General features: G+C 33.8%; 1 protein-coding gene across 1 annotated transcript in view; it reads left to right on the top strand.

Annotated features, from left to right (window-relative positions):
- NDC80 (NDC80 kinetochore complex component) overlaps positions 1-19,004 on the top strand; it is a 42,551-nt gene that overhangs the window by 4,413 nt on the left and 19,134 nt on the right. The window contains exons 4-11 of the mRNA XM_017664295.3: positions 1,059-1,182; positions 1,285-1,457; positions 2,119-2,221; positions 8,033-8,122; positions 10,193-10,286; positions 11,560-11,666; positions 12,410-12,554; positions 15,402-15,607. Of these exons, the coding sequence (XP_017519784.3) occupies positions 1,059-1,182; positions 1,285-1,457; positions 2,119-2,221; positions 8,033-8,122; positions 10,193-10,286; positions 11,560-11,666; positions 12,410-12,554; positions 15,402-15,607 (1,042 nt within the window). The remainder of the gene's footprint in view (positions 1-1,058; positions 1,183-1,284; positions 1,458-2,118; positions 2,222-8,032; positions 8,123-10,192; positions 10,287-11,559; positions 11,667-12,409; positions 12,555-15,401; positions 15,608-19,004) is intronic.

Here is a 19,004-nt window from a genome sequence, read left to right as displayed (position 1 = left end):
GCTTTTAAACTATAAATCAAATGATATAGTATATTTTGATTGGTTGGGAAATTCTGTTATAATTTAAAGAGATACCTGTTACTGCAGTTTTGTATAGAATAGAGCTAAGCCCATACATGTATTCCTTTTATGATAAAAAAAGAAGTTAAAGATTAATAGCAGTATGTAGAAAAATTGTTCTCAAATTAGTAAATTCTCAGGGAAAATTTCAGCTAATTAAACAGGGCAGTGCAGTGAGAGGATCCAAGCTAAGGAACTTTTAGAGCCTGGACAGAAGAGAACTTGAAAGCAGCAAACAAATTTGCAAGGAGAAATGGAGTTTTGATGAACAGAATTCAGGTGTTACAGCAAAGTTCATTGTAACTCAGTTTTGTGGCATCTTGTCCAATAAGGAAAAATACTGTTCTGAGGATACTTAATAAAAAATACAATGGTTAGCTAAAGTGAGCCACAAACATAGGCAAAAAAAACCATTATAAAAATTCAAACAAATGAATTTTGTTTTGGGAGAAGGTGCTTGGAATGGAGCATCTGTGCTGTAGCTTTTAATGACTAAAAAGTAGCACCATATGTATTTATGGTAAATAATCAGATACATAATATTGCATGACACAAAGAATGCCCATGAGAAAAAGCATGCACAATCTATTTTAACACCACAAAGGCAATTTCCCACAAGAAATCATTGCAGATGATGGGGTTGGGAATGAAGGAGCAATCATGGAGGTGTAACTAGGATGGCAGAAGGACTTAGTCATTGAATACACTTAGAGAATGGTTGGTGCGAAGATCTAGTGGACTCAAAAAGCACTCTTAGAGGGTGGTGTATGTGTTGGTTGTGCAAAGTACCAGAAGTGTGTTTTCTTCCCACTTCATTTTATACTTGACTTTTCATTATTTGCTCTTTTTCACTGCTTTGAGTAAGAGATATCTGTTTAGATAAGTAGAAATTAAAGAATTGGACTTTAACGCTGATGTTAAAATAAAAATCACCTTGAAATAATTTAGACTTGACTGGAGAAGGAAATAACTTTGACTTTTTAAAATTACGTTTCCAGAACTAGTGGACCTGGATCCCGGAATAGTCAATTTGGTATATTTTCCAGTTCTGAAAAAATTAAGGACCCACGACCACTTAATGATAAAGCATTCATTCAGCAGTGTATTCGACAACTCTGTGAGGTATTTCGCAATTTTAAATAGTTTAAGTTGTGAATATTCCCTTAAGTATTTTCCGATAATTTTCTATTTAAAATGTTTGATGTTTCATAAAACATATTATAGTTTCTTACAGAAAATGGTTATGCATATAGTGTATCCATGAAATCTCTACAAGCTCCTTCTGTTAAAGACTTCCTGAAGATCTTCACTTTTCTTTATGGCTTCCTGTGCCCTTCATATGAACTTCCTGACACAAAGTTTGAAGAAGAGGTTCCAAGAATCTTTAAAGATCTTGGGTTTGTATGTTATATTTCTCATTAGCCTGAAGAGATTGTTGGGATACAGAAGGATCAAACTCAATATATTTGTAAAGATTTTGAGTTAAAAGAAATAATATATTTTAAGGTGGTCACTGGAGGCAACATATGTAGGATAAATTTAAAAGGCAAAAAAATGACTGTTTAGAGGTTATTACTGAACTAGATCATAACTCTGATCTAGTGTTATGTCAACTCTGAAATGACAGGAATAGATAGAATGGGCTGAATACCACAGAACTTACAGAAGCAAAAAAGGCAGGATTGAAGGCCTGGTGAAAATGGGATGAGATGAAGTAAAAAACTGCTGAATACACAGTAAAGGAGTGGATTTGAGGATGAGTACATACATATGGCTTATTTGAGGTAGACTAAGTTGGAGATAACAAGTGATCTTTTTAGTAGAGAAGTTCAGCATATTGGTTGTAAATCAAGTTCTGCAGTATAGAGGATGCATGTACATAGTAATCTGCAGAGAAGAAATCAAAATCATTTGAGCATAAAATGACTAAGGACAGAATCTCAAAAAATCTTACTTCTGAAAGTTTTGGTATACACATGGAATTTTTTTAATGTAACTTCTTAATCTGGCCGTTATTTTTACCATATTAACATTAATTTTTTTTCTGATTTTTCATAGGTATCCTTTTGCATTATCCAAAAGCTCCATGTATACAGTGGGGGCCCCTCATACATGGCCTCACATTGTGGCTGCCTTGGTTTGGCTAATAGACTGCATCAAGGTATGTGACTTCTCATTATAAAATATATACATAGGAGAAGGGGTTTTTTTTCCTCAAGGTATTTCTATTTCTCTCCCAGTCTTTATTTTGCCAGTTATCTCAAAATTGCACCAGTTTTCATTTTTCAAAGAAAATTTGATTTTCAGTTCTTCCGACTGTTAATACATGATCCCAGAGGTGAGGGGAATAAAATATCACATTGGCAAGGAGATGATTTGTTTTATTGAGGTGTTACAGCTCAAGAAAAAAAAAATGAATTATTGGAAATTATTTCCCCCCTAACATTCATTTGTTTTGTTTTTTTCCTTTTTAAATTAAAATCCATATGCATTCATTTTCTCTCTCCTCTGTGATACCCATGGATACTGGGTCATCGCCCCTCTGTTCCCACCACCAGCTACCCCTGTTGTCACTAGAACACTTTACTCTTGTCTGCGTAAGCAGCTTGTGTCATTGTTATGTAATTAGGAGATAGCATTTCACAGGGATACAGGAGATCCTGGAGTACCTGCTGTGGCTTCTGTCAGGGAAGGACCCCTGGAGATGCCTCCAAGTCCATTACATAAGTTCACATCCCCAGCCTTCTTGGTTTGCTTGAGGTGGTAGAACTGAACACTAGCAGTGCAAGAACCAATGAGAGGCGTGTGTTTCTTGTTCTGATCTTCTTCCCACTTAACAGAAACCTGGAAATTTAACCACACTTAGGTTGGCCTTCTTTACTCCACTTTTTCCCTGGTATTTTTATGGCTTCTTTTTACTGTGTTTAAATCTTTAGTCATCTGCAGTTTATTTTCGCATTAAAAAAAAAAAACTTTATCTTTAAATGACTCATTCATATATCTGAATACCATTTATTGAATAACCCATCTTTTCCCCTCAGTTTTGTTTTTTGGTTTTTTTTTTGCTTTTTTGTCTTTCCTATGGAGATAAAATTGACAGAACTATGTAAATTTAAGGTGTACAGCATAATGACTTGATTTACATATATTGTGAAATGATTATCACAGTAAGTTTAGTTAACAGCCATCATCTCATAGATACCAAAAGAAAAAGAAAAAATTGATTTTTTTCCTTGTGATGAGAACTTTTAGGATTTACCCTTTTAGCATTTAGCAACTTTCAAATATGCCAAACAGTAATGTTAACTGTAATATTGTACATTATATCCCCAGTACGTCTTTACCTTGTAAGTGGAAGTTGTACCTTTTGACCTCCATCCAATTCCCCCCCCTTACCCCAACCCTCCATTTGGGTATCCATCAATATGATCTCATTTTCTATGAGTTTGTTGATTTATTTGTTGATTTCTTTTTACAATTTACATATTAAATGAGATCATACAGTATTTTCTTTCTCTGACACTTCACTTAGTTTGCTGCCTTCAAGGTCCAGCCACATTTATTGTCACATATGGCAGGATTTCCTTCTTTGTTATGGCTGAATGGTATTCCATAGTGAATATAAACAGTTTTTTAACCATTCTTCTATAAACACTTCAGCTGTTTCTCAAGACACAGCTACTGCAAGTAAGGCTGTGACCAACAGGGGTTGCAGTTACCTCTTAGAGAGTAATTTCATTTCCTTCAGATAAATACCCAGAAGTGGAATTGCTGGATCCTATCATAATTCTATTTTTAATTTTTGGGAAATATCCATACTTTTTTTCTACAGGGGCTCTACTAATTTACATTCAAGCCAAATGTGCCCAAGAATTCCCTTTTTTCAACATACTTTCCAGCCTTTATCTTGTATCTTTTCAATGCTAATCATTCTCACAGGCATGAGGTGGTATCTCATTATGGTTTTGATTTGCATTTCCTTAGTAGTGATTTTGAACACCTTTTTGTATACCTTCTGGCCGTCTGAATATCTTCTTTAGAAAGGTTTCTACTCAGGTCCTTTGCCATTTTTTAATTGGATTTTTTGCTTTTCTGCTATTGAGTTTATGATTTCTTCATTTTGGATACTAATAGCTCATGATATAAATGATTTGCAAATAATTTCTTATTCCATAGGTTGCCCTGTTCTTTTGTTTATCATTTCTTTTGTTGTACAGAAGCATTTTAGTTTGATATAGTCCCGCTTGTTTATTTTTGCTTTTGTTGTCAAATGCAAAAAAAATGTGCTAGGACCACTGTCAGGAAGCTTACCTGCTGTGTTTCTTCTAGAACTTTTATGGTTTCAAGTCTTACATTTAAGTCTTACATCCAATTCCAGTTTACTTTTGTGATTGGGGTAAGATAGGGGTCTAGTGTCATTTTACATACGAATATTCAACTTTCTCAGCATCATTTATTGAAGAGACTGTCTTTTCTCCATTGAGTATTCTTGGTTCCTTTATCAAATGTGAGTTAATCACATATGCATGTGTTTATTTCTGGGCTCTCTATTCTGTGGTCTCTGTGTCTGTTTTTAGGCCAGTATCGTAACTGTTCTATTTTTTTTATTATCATTGATACGCAACCTTATGAAGGTTTCACATGAGCAACACTGTGGTTACAACATTCATCCATATTATCAAGTCCCCCACACACACCGCATTGCAGTCACTATCCATCAGCGTAGTAAGATGCTATACTTGTCTTCTCATTACTTGTCTTCTCCGTGCTATACTCCCTTTACCGTGACCCACCTACATTATGTGTGCAAATCTTGACTACCATATTTTTATAATATAACTTGAAATTAGGAAGTGTTTCAAAATGCCTCCCACTTTGTTCTTTCTCAGCATTGCTTTGACTATTAGTGATCTTCTGTGGTTCCATATAAATTTTAGAATTGTTTTCTCCAGTAAAAAGTGCTATTGAATTTTGATAAGGGTTGCACTCATCTCTAGACAGCTTTGGGTAGTATGGACATTTTAACAATATTAAATCTTCTAAGCCATGAACACAGGATATCTTTCCATTTAGTTGTATCTTCTATTCTTTCATCAGTGTCTTGTAGTTTTCAGCATAGAGGTCTTTCACCTCTGTGGTTAAATTTATTCTTAAGTGTTTTATTGCTTTGATGCTATTGTAAATGGTGTCATTTTCTTTATTTCTTTTACATATAATTTGTCATTAGTGTATAGAAATGCTACTGATTTTTGTATTTTAATTTGCCATCCTGCAACATTACTGAATTTGTTGATGAGATCTAACAGGTTTTTTGTAGTACATTTAGGATTTTTCTATATATAAAATCATGCCATCTGCAAATAGAGATAACTCTACTTCTTCTGTTCCAATTCTGTTTCTTTTTATTTCTTTTTCTTGCTTCATCGCTCTGGCTAGGACTTCCAGTACTATTGAATAGGAGTGGTGAGAGTGAGCACCCTTGTCTTGTTCCTGATCTTAGAGGAACTTTCAACCTTTCATTGAGTATGTTAGCTATGGGTTTTTCATATATGGCCTTTATTATGTTGAGGTATGTTCCTTCTGTAACTACTTTGCTGAGAGTTTTTATCATGAATGGATGTTGAAATTTGTCAAATACTTTTTCTACATGTATAGAGATTATCAGTTTTTTTCTTTCACTCTATTAATGATATGTATCACACCTTATGGTTTGCATAGGTTGAATCATCCTTGCATCCCACAATAAATTCTACTTGATCATGGTGAATTATCCATCAATGTGCTGCTGAATTTGGTTTGCTAGTATTTTATTGAGAATTTTTGCTTTATATTCATCAAGAATATTGGCCTGGCCTATAGTTTTCATTTCTTTTAGTGTCTTTCTCTGGATTTTGGTCCCAGGGTAATTCTAGCCATGTAAGATGAGTTTAGGCATAGTCCCTCAATTTTTTGAATACCTTAAGGAAGACTGGCATTAATTCTTCTTTACATGTTTGGTAAAATTCACTGATGAATTCATCCGAACCTGGGATTTTCTTCACTGGGATATTTTTTATTACTGATTCTATCTCCTTACTAGTAACTGGTCTACTCACATGTTCTATTTGTTCCTGATTCAGCAGTATAGATTTCTAAGAATGTATCCATTTTTTCTAGGTTGTCAAGTTTGTTGGCATACAGTTGTCCATAGTAGCCTCTCATGATCTTTTGTATTTCTGTGGTATCTTTTTAATGCCTCTTTTGTTTATAGTTTTGTTGATTTGAATACTCTTTCTTTTTTTTCTTGGTTAGGTTAGCTAAAGATTTGTCAATTAGCTTTTTTTCAAACTAAGTCTTATTAATCCTTTCTATTGTTCCAGAATAGATTTTCAAAGATTTTTTTTTAAGTTTTTTTTATTTAGAATCTTTCCTTTTTTATTTGATGTACGTGTTTACAGTTATAAAGTTTTGGTATGTTGTGTTTCCATTATCATTTGGCTCAAGATAGTTTTTTTATTTACCCTTTAATTTCATCTTTTATTTGTTGGTTGATCAAGAGATTGATGTATTCATGAGTTTTCCAGTTTTTTTCTTGTTACTGATTTCTAGTTTCGTACCATTGTGGTCAGAGAATATATTTGGTATGATTTCTTCTTGAATTTGCTAAGACTTATTTTGTGACCCGACATATGATCTATCCTAGATAATGTTCCATGTATTTTTGTTTCCTATTACTGTTGGATAGAATGTTCTGTATATGTGTTTTGGGTGCATTTGATCTATACTGTTTTATTTTTTTTCTGTCTGAATGATCTCTCTGTTGTTGAGAGTGTGGTATTAAAGTCCCCCACTATTACTGTGTTGCTGTTTATTTCTCCTTTCAGCTCTATTAGTATGTGCTTTATATATTAGGTGCTCCAGTGTTGGTTACACAAGTATGTACAAATGTTCCATCTTCTAAATGACTCATTATCATCATTATATAATGACCCTCGTTCACTCATTTTACCATTTTAGTTTAAAGTCTATTTTGTCTGATGTAAGTATAGCTACTCTTGCATTTTACTGGTTACCATTTGTTTGAAATACCTTTTTCACCCTTTCACTCTCAGCCTTTCACTTTAAAGCTAAAGTGAGTCTCTTATAGACAATATATTTCTGGATCTTAATTTTTTATACATTCAGCCATTCTGTGTCTTTTGTTTGGAGAATTTAATCCATTTACATTTAAAGTAATTATTGATAGATAAGGACTTATTGCCATTTTTCTGTTTTGTAGATCCATTAATCCTTGATTTTTATCTTACTTTCTCCTTTTGTGATTTGAGGACACTTGGTATACTTTGACTTTTTATCACATTCTCTTGTAAAACTACTTCATGTTTCTACCTTGTGGTTGCCATGAGGCTTAGATAAAATATCTTAAAAATTATAACACCCTATTTTAAACTGATAACTTCAGTATACTCCTAAACTATAAACTTTTATTCCTCCTTTTTACATTTTAGGTTATTGATGCTACTCTTTATACAACTTTTTATATTGAGTTTGTTAAAAAACAATTAAACCAAGTAAATTTGAAGATCTACTTGGTTTTATTAAGTGATTCATGAATCAGGAAGTATCCTATCCAGCAAGTAGAGGAATGCTTCAAAGAGTTGTACAAAATGGAAGGTTTTTATGCATAGGAGGGTGGGGCAAAAAAGTTATTAGCAAAAGAAAAGATGAGAAATGTTTCAGCTGAGGTCACCCTACCTTAAGAAGAAGAGCAGGGAGTCTTATACAGATTACCTCATTAGTGATCAGAAAATTCTAGACTGTCAAAATGATTAAATTTTAAGGCTCAATAAGATAGGCTCTCAGGAAACTCAGTCATTCAATAATGTAAATGCTTCTAAAAATGACACTAAAAATGAATTTGAGAAAACATGAAAATTACATGTCTTTTGCATAAGTTTAATCAACTTAAATATGTTGTTTGTGTGCTAATTAGTTACATACTGCTATGAAAGAAAGCCCACCTTTATTTGATGATGGACATCCTTGGGGAGAAGAAACTGAAGATGGAATTATGCATAATAAGGTACTTTAGCATAACCATTTTAGTTATCTCAGTATTATTAACTGTGTCACTATGGAAATTAATATATTCTTTGAAGAGCTTATTTTTCTCCTTCCCGGAAAACTTCTGAAATTGACTTTTTAGTCAGTGGATTTACTCTTGGAATCACATTGTAATTTCCTAAAATTAACTAGGCATGGAAATTGGAAAATGTTAACTCAATAAGTAAAAAATACAAGGAAATTGGAATTAAATCATAACAAGTCATTGTTATATGTATAGATGCAACATTTCTTTTCCTCCCCTATCTTTTAGAATGAAGATAATCAATACTAGCAACATAATTTCAGTAGAATTCTTTGTCAGTACAAAGCAGAATAGATTGGGTCTTAAAGTTTTGCATGTGGGGTTTTTTATTTGTTTTGGCCTGTTTAGTTAGGCATATTGCTGCTTAGATAAGAGTTACAATTTCCAAAAGTTATTGAAATAAAAATAAATATGTGGTCTGAATTGGTTCCAAACCATACTTTATTGGAATCTAAACTGTGTAACTAACCCCATTCTATTTCCTAAAATACACAAATTTATATATCCAAGTGACACAGACACCAACTCTAAGAAATAAATTTATCCTGTCAAGATTAAACATTTACATACTCTAGCATATGTAAAAGCCCAGTCACCATGCAGGTGCCTAAGAAGAAAAATTGTATTCTGCTTTATTTCTAATTCTTCACTCTTTAGAACATTTGGTATAAAAAGGAAATATCATCAATCCCATCTTTTATTACTACCTGGGAATAGATCAAAGATGTGTCATTGCTTTTTTTTTTTTTTTTTTTTAAAGAATGACCATGTCCTTTTACTATTTCAGCAGTGATCCCTGCTGGAGAAGCAGTTAGAAAGCCTTCAATCCTCTCTCTTCAGAGAGTTTCTCCTTCCATTTTACACTATCTATACTTGACTAGATTTATTTGTACCTCCGTTTTCACCCAAATACAACACTATCTATTAAATATTAAATTTCTTGACATTCATCCTAAATGTTTAAACCAAAGTTATTCTTGCTATTTTAGCTATTACTTCAGATGACAGTATATAGGAAAGCACTTTGGAAACTATGCAATACTATTTTTAATCAAAAAGATTTATCAGAATATCTAACTTCACCAGATTCTGAGCCTTAGCTTTGTGAGTCCAGAAACAATTTTTTTTAATATTCAAAATTTACCAAGCTTAAGGAAACTGATTTCACTCTTTACAAATTCATAAGAGACTGATCTGAAATAGAATGAAAGTAAATTAAGTTGCCATCAGTGGTACACCTTTCCAATTACAGAAATATTTGTACTGCCTATTTATGGTATCCCTTCCATATCAACCAAATTGTAAGAAGGTTGCTTAGTAAGCAGAGAATCAGCACAAAGGGAATTGGTTTGTCTTGAGGGACATTTATTTCACCTAGGCTGTGGAAAATTCTGATCAGCCATCCCTGCCTCCTGACAAAGTATGCATCCTTAGTGACCAAAACACATCATAACTTAAAAAATAGTTACTTTCTCTTGGATAAGTATTACAAAAGCTAGTGTTCTACTGTTTAAAACTGTACTAACCAAGCCATTTTTCAGCCTCAAGTTACATTGTAATTATAGCTTTATTAATTATGTTCTGGTTTTCACAACTAGAGCTTGTCAGTTTAATTGGACTTACATGATCAGCAATTCATTTGTTTTTCATAAGGTAGGTTATCCTTAAAGATGAATTGCATTTTATGTTGAATTGTATTTATTAATAAGCTTCATTGTTTGACCTCAAAATTCTGAAGGTATGGTTTCTTTGACTATTTACCAAGTGTCACCTTCATCCCTATTTAAGTGTTCTTTACATTAGAAGTAGCACACTGATTGCATCTCTGCAGCATAATTAATAATGTACCCTAGGTTTGTGTCTAATTTATAGGAGTTTCTGTAACTACTTAGTATTCCTAAGTCTTATTATAATTTTTTGAATTTAAACTTAAGTTTTCACTTACAAAATTGAAACATACTGAAGAGTCATGGCTTTGTTTTTTAATCTGCTTAACCCAATTAGCTGTTTTTGGACTACACCATAAAATGCTATGAGAGTTTCATGACTGGTGCTGACAGCTTTGAAGAGATGAATGCAGAATTGCAGTCAAAGTTGAGTAAGTGTTCTCATTCCTAACGTGCTTGGTTTTTGGTCATTTATTTAACTCTGCTCATGAATTGTAGCTTAGCTTAACATACCCAATGTTTATATGTGCTACTTAAAGTGCATTTGGATGCCCACTGATTTTTATCCTCATTGCCTAGTGGAAAGAAGTAATAGGTGAGCAGAAAGAATACTGGTGTTGAAGTCAGATCTGAGGTATAACCTCTTCCTGGCTGTGTGACCTTAATAAAGTACTTAATTCATCTAACAAAGTTTTTCAAGATTAGATGGCCATGTTTCTAAAGGATATTCCAAACACAATACCAGGAGCATAGAAAGCAATCAACAAATATTATTCCTCCTGGGGGACAATATCCCTGTGAGATTCTTGTTCTGTTATTTGAGAAACTAAAGTACCACTTACTCAAAAGAACTAAGGTCTCTTTTAAAATTTTTGGCTATAAGTTAATGGGCTTTATATTTTTTTTCCAAAGAAAGAAATTCTTTATTTTTCTATTCAGCTATAATCTAGTGCCATTCAGTATTTACTAACTTTAAAATGTTCCAGAGGTATTATTTTACATTGTTGTTCCTTTTATTGAGATAGACTTGTATATAAAATGCCAGAATGTTAGATAAAATAGATAAATTTAAGATATGGAAAGCTATTCCTCCCAAAACAATGGAATCAATCAAAACAGGAGAATTTATCATACAAAAGGTAAAAGCATTCCCTGATATTCCCATGAGATGTACCCTCCTGAAGAGTAACCAGGACAATTTCAGCTTCTCCCCATGAGAAAGCAAGCCAGATAAATGATGTTTTGTTTTAAAAGAAGAAAATTCATAGTTATCTAATACAGAAAACATCTAGTGAATTCTTTGGTATTTCTGTTTATAATTAAGCATAGAAGTTGTATATATTTATTCAAACAATGTTTATTATATATGTGCTGTATGCCTACCACCAGTTAGGCACCAAAGATACAGTAATGAATAAGAGATAAAAATCCCTGACCTTAATGAGCTTACATTATTAGACAGAGACAATAATCAAATGAACAACTATGTCAAATGGTGGTAAGTGCAACAGAGAAAAATGAAGTAGGGTAAGGAGGTAGAATATGTAGTGGAATAAAGGGAAGAGTTTGCTGCTGTAGAGGGTGGGATGTCTTCTACTGCTAGTGTTTTGAGCAGAAACCAAAAGTAAGTGAGGGCGAAAATCTGGGGAAGAATGTTCTAGGCAGATTTGAGACCTTATAAAGTTTTTGGGTTTTTGTCTCCAGAGGATGTATTTAATGTAGATGCTTCCAAGCTGGAATCATTAGCAGCAAAAAACAAAGCATTGAATGAACAGATTGCAAGACTGGAACAAGAAAGAGAAAAAGAACCGGTTAGTAAACTTGCTTATCGTCAATAGGTTTATACACTTCGCTTCTTTAGACTCTCAGGTCTCCTTAGAGAATATAAGCTACCTCTTTATCAAAAAAATTGTTTACTAGATGAACAAAATAAGCTTCTTAAAAGTTAATTTTTTTTTTACATAGGACAGAATTCGCAATGGAAACATGTTTGCTATCTCTGGAGCCTTGTTTTCCCTTGTGATCTATCAGTCTTGGACTAATGGTGTTCAGAGTATGATGAAAGAATCTTACCAATTTACATAAGACCAAAAAGATCTTTAGAACAAGTTCCCCATGTTATACACCTCATGGGAGCACTATTTATGAGAGGCCCTGAGTTTTGTAGTTAATGGAAAAGGAGTGGTAACAAGTAGGTTTATATAACATACTGTTTCCTAATGGCTTTTTTAAAAGCTAACCAGTAATATCCAGATATCTCATATGATTTTGTGTATTCTATTACTGAAGTGCCCATACTGTTCTATAAATAGCAGTTTTTAAATTCTTGTGCTTTTTCATTCTGACCCTTAACTTTCTCTATCCCAAACTGACTTCTTGAAAAGTATGTCTTAATTAGGTAATAACAGTAAAGTCCCTTTTTAAATCATTTGACTCCCTCTAAAATTGAAAGGAACACTCTAATTTACCTTTCTTTAAGCTTAAATAATATTGCTTTTAAGTGTGAAATAATTATGGATGAGGCTAACTAACTTAATTTTCTTTTCCTTTAAAGAATCGTCTAGAGTCACTAAAAAAACTGAAAGCTTCCTTACAAGCAGATGTTCAAAAATATCAGGCATACATGAGCAATTTGGAGTCTCATTCAGCCATTCTTGACCATAAATTGAGTGGTCTTGATGAAGAAATTTCTAGAGTAGGTAAGCACAACTAATGCTAAAAGAGGTCATTCAGACTGGGATGGGGGCCTGTGTGGGATTGGTCAGATACAGGAACAGCTTTCTCATCCTTATCTCTTTCTTTAAATGCTTAGTGGCAATAGCAGGCTGCCAAGTTTCCAGTGCTTTCTTCATTAGTTTTTCAAAGCTGCTGCAAGAAATTACTACAATTTTGGTGGCTTAAAACAACAGAAAGTTACCTGTTCACAGTTCTAAAGGCTAGAAAGAAGTCTAATACCAAGCCAGTTCAACTTCTTTGAGGACTTTAGAGGAGAATCCATTACTTGCCTCTTCCAGCTTCTGGTGTCTGATGGCATTCCTGAGTTACGGCCGTATCACTCCAATTCTGCATCCATCCTCACATTGCCTTCTCTGTGTGTGTCTCTCCTCTTTTATGTGTTAATTTCTCTCTTTCTACCTCTGTTAAGGCATTTAAGGCCCACCTAGATAATTTAACATAATCTTATCTTGAAATACTTAATGTAATCATATCTGCAATTATTTGATTGCCTTTTCCAAAAAAGGTGATGTTTACAAATTCCAGGACTGTATATCTCTGCATGGCCATTATTACCTCCTAATCCGCTATACCTTCTAACATGTTCTCAGGTACCTGGCTTCTTGAAGCCAAGAGGGACCTAACCTAAGAACAAATGCTGCCTGAATATAAATATATATTCTATTCTCCCTTGTAATTAGTAAACCAAATTCTTAACTCTGTTGGCATCAGTCTGCTGCAGTTGTCTTCTCCTCCATCACAACCTCTTACGCTACTCAGCAGCTTAAGCTGATTGAAAATGAGATGAAAAGATGCAAATACTATAGTTCTTTGGAGCAGAAACCCAACTAAAAGAAAGTTTGTTTATATCCAATGTGTTCCTAACCTTTTTTTCATAAGCACAAATCAATCTTAATCATAAAACTCTGAAAATACTGTGGCACATAAAGTGATTGATACTTCCAAGGTGCCAGAAGGAGAGGAAAGGAAGGTATCTATAAATCACAGAGCCATTGCTAATTTCTTATTATAGCAATGTTTGTAAGCAATTAAATGAATATATCATGATATTTATAGTTTATCTTTCTTAATTGGAGTGTAATCCAGAAAATTTTTATCCACCTTTTCTTGTGAGAATTTTTTCCCAATAATTGCAAACTGAGTGAGAGAAAAATACTTGAGCAATCATTTCTATTCGAGTGATTTCGTTTGAGATAATAATTTGATAACTGTTAACCAGAGATATTTTTATTCTGAGTATTTTAACTTTCTTGATTATTTAAAGCCATTCATGGCCAAGAGTGAAAGAGATGTATCTAAACTCAAGATACTGTACATTGTGGGGTTTTTGTGGATTCCTAAACTTTAACTTAGACCAACCATTAATTTTGAGCTCAAGTGTGAAGCTCCCCAACTAAGTGCTACAAGTGGATTATAACAAAGCCAAGACCTTGATACTCCCAGCCTCATCCATTTACCCCAACCTGCTTAAATACATTGTCAGATCCTTTATAAGCTATGAGTCACAAAAGATTGGAAAACACTACTCTATATAATCCCAAATATATTTAATTTGATAATTACAAAGCATTGAATGAACAGATTGTAAGACTGGAACAAGAAAGAGAAAAAGAACCAGTTAGTAGACCTGCTTATCATCAATAGGTTTATACACTTCGCTTCTTTAGACTCTCAGGTCTCCTTAGAGAATATCAGCTACTTCTTTATCAAAAAATTGTTTACTAGATGAACAAAATAAGCTTCTTAAAAGTTAATTTTTTTTTACATAGGACAGAATTCCTCTTGGCATGATCATATGCTTTTTGTATGTACCATATTCTCTTGGTACAATACAGGCATACCTCTGGGAAACAGCAGATTTGATTCCAGACCACCTCACTAAAGCTAGTATCATAATAAAGGGAGTAAAATGAAGTTTTGGTTTTCATATGCATATAAAAGTTAGGTTTACACTATACCATTAGTCTACTAAGTGCATAATACCATTATGTGTAAAAAATCATAATACCTTAATTAAAAAATGCTTAATGGCTATAACCATAATCTGAGCTTTCAGCAAGCTGTAATTACTGATTACTGATCACAGATCACCATAACAAGTATAATAATAATAGTAATGAAAAAGTTAGATACTGCATGAATTACCAAAATGTGACACAGAGACACGAAGTAAGCAAATGCTGTTGGAAGAATGGTTCCAGTAGACTTGGTTGACACATGGTTGCCACAAACCTTCAATTTGTGAAAAACAGGCATAAAAAAGGAGAGCATAATAAAATAATGTATGCCTTGTATAGTCATTCTTGATCACAAATTTTGGTAAATGCACAAACAAGAACCTAACCACCAGGGTTACTTTGATATCTGATGAAATCACTGAAATGTAAATGTCAGTGAAATAAGAATAAACAGATGTATTTTATGTAAATATTTTTACATTTATCAAAAACTTGTGAATTTTCTAACTTATTGCAAAGAATCATGTAGGAGTATTGAAAGCATTTGAACTGTACATTTACAGACTGTCCTTCTAAAGTGTAGTGATTCTTAATCGTAATGTTTGGGGCCAATATTTTTTTTGTAGGTAAAACTTTCTGAAAACCATAGCCTGCCAATAGAGAAATAAGGTTCTAACAACTTTAATTCTATTATCTTTCCAGAATGTTATTTAAAAAGTGGGATCAAACAATTATCTAAAAAAGGGAAAAAATACATGTACATAACTTGGAAATTTAGACATCTTAATCAACTCTTAATGGCATCAATTTCTTTGTAGGAATTAAGGAACTTATATTTATTTTTTCACATAGAACTAGAATGTGAAACAATGAAACAGGAGAATGCTCGACTACAGAATATTGTTGATAACCAGAAATACTCAGTCGCAGACATTGAAAGAATAAATCATGAAAGAAATGAATTGCAGCAGACCATTAATAAATTAACCAAGGACCTGGAGACAGAACAACAGCAGTTGTGGAATGAGGAACTAAAATATGCCAGAGGCAAAGAGGCGGTATGTCATACCATTTCCAGAGTGGCAACTCAAAGCTGACCTTTGTAAAGGTCTATCCCAATTAAGAAGAATTAAGTGGGTAGAATAAATTGGCTAAAGAGGCCAAGTATTTTAGCATTGACACATCCCTTTTTGTCAGTTCAGTAACACTGCAGTTTATCTCAGTCAAAATAATTTAAGATAGCCTGTATTTTTTTTTTTTTTGTGGAAGTAGGGTTGATATACTACTGTCTTATATTAGTTTCAAGTATCATATAACACAGTGGTTCAGCAGTCACCCATATTATTAAATTCCCACCCCCTATAATGCAGTTACTATCTGTCAACATAGGAAGATGTTACAGAATCATGGGCTATATTCTCCATGCTGTACTACTATCCCCATGACCAACTTGTATTATGATTGAGAATTTTTGAACCCCTTTATTCCCTTCACCCTAGCCACACCAACCCTAACCCCTCTGCCATAGTAACCACCAGTCACTTCTCAGTGTCTATTAGTCTATAGCTATTTTGTTCTTTTTATTTTGTTTTCTTTTTATATTCCACAAAATAAGTGAAATCATACTGTATTTATCTTTTTATTCCTGGCTTATTTCACTTAGCATAATACCCTCTAGGTCCATACAGGTTGTCTCAAATGGCAGAATTTCTTTCTTTTTTATGGCTGAATAATATTCCATTGTGTATATGTACCATATCTTCTTTATCTGTTGATCTATTGATGGACACTTTGGTTGTTTCATATCTTAACTACTGTAAATAGTGCAGCAGTAAATGTAGAGGCACATACATCTTTTTGAATCAGGGATTTTGTTTTCTTTGGGTACATTCCCAGAAGTGGAATAACTGGGTTATATGGTCTCTATTTTTGAGAAACCTCCATATTGCATTACACAGTGGCTGCACCAATTGACATTCCCACCAACAGTGAAGGATGGTGCCCATTTCTCCACATCCTCACCAACACTTGTTATTTCTTATCTTTTGAATGGTGGCCATTCTGACTGCTGTGAGGTGCTATCTCATTGTGGTTTTGATTTTCATTTTCCTGATGATTAGAGATGTGGAGCATCTTTCCACATGCCTGTTGGGCATCTGTATTTCTTCTTTGGAGAAATGTCTTCAGGCCGTCTGCCCATTTTTTAATCAGGTTATTTGTGGGTTTTTTGGTGTTGAGTCATACTTAATTCTTTATATATTTTAGATGTTAATCTCTTATCAAATAAGTCATTTACAAGTATATTCTCCCATACTGTCAGTTGCCTTTTTGTTCTGCTGATGGTGTCCTTTGCTGTACAGAAGCTTTTTAGTTTGATGTAGTCCCACTTGTTCATTTTTTATTTTATTTCCCTTGCTGAAGGAGGTATGTCCAGGAAAAAACTGTTCATGCTTATATTCAAGAGATTTTTGTCTTCGCTTTCTTCTAGGAGTTTTATGGTTTCATGCCTTAAATTTATGTCTTCTATCCATTTCGAGTTTACCTTATGTATGGAGTTAAGACAGTGATCCAGTTTTATTCTCTTGCATGTAGCTGTCTAGTTTTCCCAACACCAGTTACTGAAGAGACTGTCTTTTCCCCATTGTATATTTATGGCTCCTTTATTGTATATCAATTGACCTTATATGTGTGGGTTTATATCTGGGCTTTCTATTCTGTTCCAGTCAATCAGTGGGTCTGTTCTTGTGCCAGTACCAAATTGTTTTGATTACCGTGGCTTTGTAATAGAACTTGAAGTTAGGAAGCATAATCCCCCAGCTTTATTCTTCCTTCTCAGGATGGCTTTGGCTGTTTGGGTCTTTTATGGTTCCATATGAATTTTAGAACTATTTGTTCTAATTCATTGAAGAATGCTGTTGGTATTTTGATAGGGATGCATTTAATCAGTAGATGCTTTTAGGCAAGATGGCCATTTTGACAAATATTAATTCTTCCTATCCATGAGCCCAGAATGTATTCCCAATTTTTGGTGTCTTTTTTAATTTCTCTAATGAGTGTCTTGTAGTGTTCAGGGTATAGGTCTCCTCCTTGGTGAGGTTTATCCCTAGGTATTTTATTCTCCTCAATGCAATTATAAATGGAATTTATAATTCTCCTGAGTTCTCTTTCTACTATTTCATTGTTAGTATATAGGAATGCAGCAGATTTCTGTGTATTAATGTTGTGTCCTGCAACTCTACCTAATGGTAGCCTGTATTTTTTAGTAGTGAACCAACAAATAAGCAAAAAAGTTACTAAGCCCATGAAAAAAATTTTCAAAAATCTTATGCATTTTATTTTCAAAGAGGATATGACCCAACTGTTTACCTATTCACTACTCAAACATTTATTTAACATCTATGTGCCTCTTACCTTGTTTTTAGAAAGGCTTTCTTGAAAAGATAACACCTAAACTGAATTGGGAAGTGGAAGGCAGAGTTAGTATGGCAAGTGTAGATGAGTCAGCAAACAAAAAAGCACATGGGAAAACTCAGAGAGAAAATAGCATGATGCACTGTGGTATCCTAAATTTTTCATGTGGCTGGAGCCTAAGCAGGGATGAGGGCAAATAGCAAAAGATGAGACTCAAGAAACAAGCACAGACAGATGGTAAAGATCCCTTTCATGTTTAGAAGTTTGGGCTTTATCCTGAAAGCTCCAAAAAGCCCTTAAAATTTTTAAACAGATATATCACATTTCAGAAAGATCTTTTTTTGCTAATATGAAAAATGGATTGGAAGGGAGCAAAATAAATAAGGATCTGTGGCAGTACTGTGGTGAGAATTACAAACTGGATTAAGATAATGCTTATGGAGATTCAAAGAAGCATGTAGATTCTGACTACTTAGGAGGTAGAGTAAATAAGATTCTGTGACAGAAAGGGACGCGGTCAGTGTCTGGCTGAGGCAGTGGGACAAGTGGTTAATACCACTAATTTGGGAACAGGAGACAAGGAGGGGTTGCCAGTCAGGAATGGGAATGGTATGCTGAACCTGTTGTGTCCAAGTGAAAATATTTAACAGGCTGTTGTATATGGGTCTGTTCCTTAACATAAAGTATCTAGGTTTGCAGTTAGATTTGGCAAAAATCCATACAACTGTGATTGAAGCCACAAGGGTGGGTGATGCGTAGTAGGAGGCTAGAACTCTGGGAACACCACCATCGTGGAGTGGACAAAGGCCCCTTAAAAGAGACCTAGAGAGAAACTGAGGATTAGCAAAAAAGGTCAAGAGAAGAGAAACTGAGAGAGAAAAGGGTTAGGAAGGAATTGGTGTCAAATGCAGTAGCAGGGTTCAAAAGTTTCTGTTCGATTCACTAACAGCAGTTGCTAGTGACCTTCATCAGAACCAAATTATTCGACTTCATTGTAATTTTTTAGGGAGTATATTACCATTTTAATCAACTTTGTTGAGAAAG

The sequence above is a fragment of the Manis javanica genome, chromosome 9 (genome assembly GCF_040802235.1).
Source record: "Manis javanica isolate MJ-LG chromosome 9, MJ_LKY, whole genome shotgun sequence".
NCBI lineage: Eukaryota > Metazoa > Chordata > Mammalia > Pholidota > Manidae > Manis > Manis javanica.
Note: the sequence above shows the minus strand (reverse complement) of the source record. Positions and strands in the feature narration are given on the sequence as shown.